The 2,425-nt window shown below is 55.1% G+C and overlaps 1 protein-coding gene across 1 annotated transcript in view; it reads right to left on the reverse strand.

The window, feature by feature from the left end:
• Positions 1–2,424, reverse strand: part of PIM2 (Pim-2 proto-oncogene, serine/threonine kinase) — a gene marked incomplete at its 5' end in the record, with an annotated part of 5,281 nt that extends 2,857 nt beyond the window's left edge. The window contains 3 exons of the mRNA XM_006758907.2: positions 1,412–1,462; positions 2,145–2,254; positions 2,385–2,424. Coding sequence (XP_006758970.1) covers positions 1,412–1,462; positions 2,145–2,254; positions 2,385–2,424 — 201 coding nt within the window. The remainder of the gene's footprint in view (positions 1–1,411; positions 1,463–2,144; positions 2,255–2,384) is intronic.
• Between the last annotated feature and the right edge of the window lies 1 nt (position 2,425).

Genomic DNA, 2,425 nt, shown 5'->3' on the forward strand with positions numbered 1-2,425 from the left:
GGTTCTTTTTAATTAAAAAAAAAATCCTCACCCGAGGAGAATATTTTTCCCATTGACTTTTTTAGAGTGGAGGGATGGGGGAGAGACGTTAAAGTTAGATACACTGATCGGTCACCTCCCATTCACAACAGGGGCTGGGGATTGAACCTGCAATTAAGATGTGCCCTTGACCGTGAATCGAACCCCCAAGACCCTTTGGTCCACCGGCCGCTGTAACCTCTGAGCCAAATCCACCAGGTTCATAAAAGTGGTTCATAAAGAAAGACTGTATTATGGAATATTTTTATCTGTTTTATTCACTGACATCTCCAAAGAGTTTAGAACAGTACCCTATGCACAGTAGGTGCTCAATAAGTATTAAATAGATAAAAACACTTTACAGCATAGCATCTGGCACAGAGTTAGCACTAAATAAATACCATTACTGTGTAATAGTTTCTGTTTTGCTCACTGACATAGCTCAAGCACTAGCACAGTGCCTGGTAACAGGGTAGGGCTCAATACATAGTATGTGTTCAATAGGTGAAAGCAGTTAGTAGAAAAGAAGCTAGCACAAACCGAGCTCTCAATAAAGGTAACATTTTCCCTAGTGCCTAGAATTGTGCCTAGCAGGTACTCAATATACTTTTGTTAAAAGTAGCTGAAAGTGAGCGATTGTAAAGGAACAGGCACAAATTAAGAGCTCAATGTTATATTTTTTTTACTGTTACCAAGCATCTAGAACCGGGTTGAATGAAAGTGATTAGTGGGACTGGGAATACAGTAAGCTTATTATGATGAAGCAAAACCTGAGGCATACTTTGGTACTCAATAAAGAGCATTAATGTTAACTAGCCACAAAAGCCGCCCCTCTAGAAAACCCACGTGGGCACAACGACTTTCAGAAGTAGCCTTTCTGCCTGAGATGGCGCCCTCTGCTGGCCACGCCACCGATTTGCACAGCTGCAGACAGGTTTTCTCACGGCGATGAAAATTCCGCTACTGCGCAGGCGCACCTTCCCAGATTCCCGCCAGGGGGCGCTCCCGCATTTACAACTGGCCCAGACCCGCCCTGCCGTCCGTTAGCGCGCTAACGGCACAGAAGCAGCCACCGTCACCATGGCAACCAGTGACCTCTGCCCCCCCTTTTCCCACCAGCATGCCCCGCGGGCAGCCCCTGAGGCAGCATTTGGAGGGAGGACGGGAGAGGGGGGTTGGAGAGGAGAATCCAGGGCTCTAGGGGAACTAGGGTGAGTCAGAATTGTGTGGAGGTGTAGATGTCACTGCAGGGGAGTAAACACGGGCTGGGAGGAGTGATCTCCTCAGTAACAGGGCCCAGGGAGGCGAACAAGCCATAGAGAGGCAAGGGGGCGAGAGAGCCCATCATCAGCTATGGCGCCACCAGGTCAGGAAGGACTCCGAAGATACTCACCAGGGTGGACCAGCCCAACACGCGATTCCGGGGGATCACTTTGATGGCCACCTGGAGAAACGGGCGGGAGTTAAGGGGGCGGAAGATGACCCCGGGGTCCTTCCCAGTCCTGAGCCTCACCCTAGTCTTTGTGGCCCCAACCACACCACACCACGACCCCCAAAGAGCCGGGGGCTTCTCCCTGGCCCGCCAAGTCCCCAGGACCAAGTTCACCTCTCCCACCGCCCTCAGCCCTCGGCCCTGAGCTCTGTTCGCAAGCCCAGAACCTCGCAGTCCAGGTTGTGAGCTCCAAATTTCTTCACACCCAAGCGCTCCATGTTTCAAATCAAGCCCCAAGACGCCCGACTGTGTCTCGGGCGTCTTGTTCCTCAAGATTCCATGCTGGAGACCTTGCCCCCCAAATCCCCCAAATCTCAGCTCTGGGTCCCCACCTTCACACACATTTACACGTCCCCTGGATACCGGGGTCTAGAGTCCTTAGGATCCCCCGCTCCCAGTTTCCCTCTCAGGCCCTCCCTAATCCCTGCCCCTCCCCCACACGCCCACCTGAGTCGCCACACACGCACTCACTCACGCGGGCGCGCGAACGCCCCCTGCAAGCCGGCTCCCGGCTCTTTGGACCCGACCTCACACATATTGTGGGATCGTTCCCAGTCAATCAGAAACCCAGTCGCGGGTCTCCCGCCCCCGCCACACGCACACCTGACCCTCCCCAGATCCTCGTGGCGGATACCTGGAGCCGGTCTGTGATGCGATGTCCTGCGAAGACTGTGCCAAAGCCCCCCTTTCCCAGCAGGGGGCCAAGTCGGTACTCGGCCTCGAACGCTTCCCGATCCTTGCCTCCTACGCAGGCAGAGGCGAGGAAGTCAGGGTGGCCGCGTGCTAAGCCCCGCTGCGCCCCCCCCCTCCCCCCGGGTCACCCTCCATCGCCTCAGCCCGCCCGGCCTGGTAGCGGTAAAGAAGCCTCGCTCACCTGGCGGCGGTGTCGGGGTCACGGGGGCCACCGCGAGCCCC

Source organism: Myotis davidii, unplaced genomic scaffold (genome assembly GCF_000327345.1).
Source record: "Myotis davidii unplaced genomic scaffold, ASM32734v1 scaffold855, whole genome shotgun sequence".
In the NCBI taxonomy this organism is placed as follows: domain Eukaryota; kingdom Metazoa; phylum Chordata; class Mammalia; order Chiroptera; family Vespertilionidae; genus Myotis; species Myotis davidii.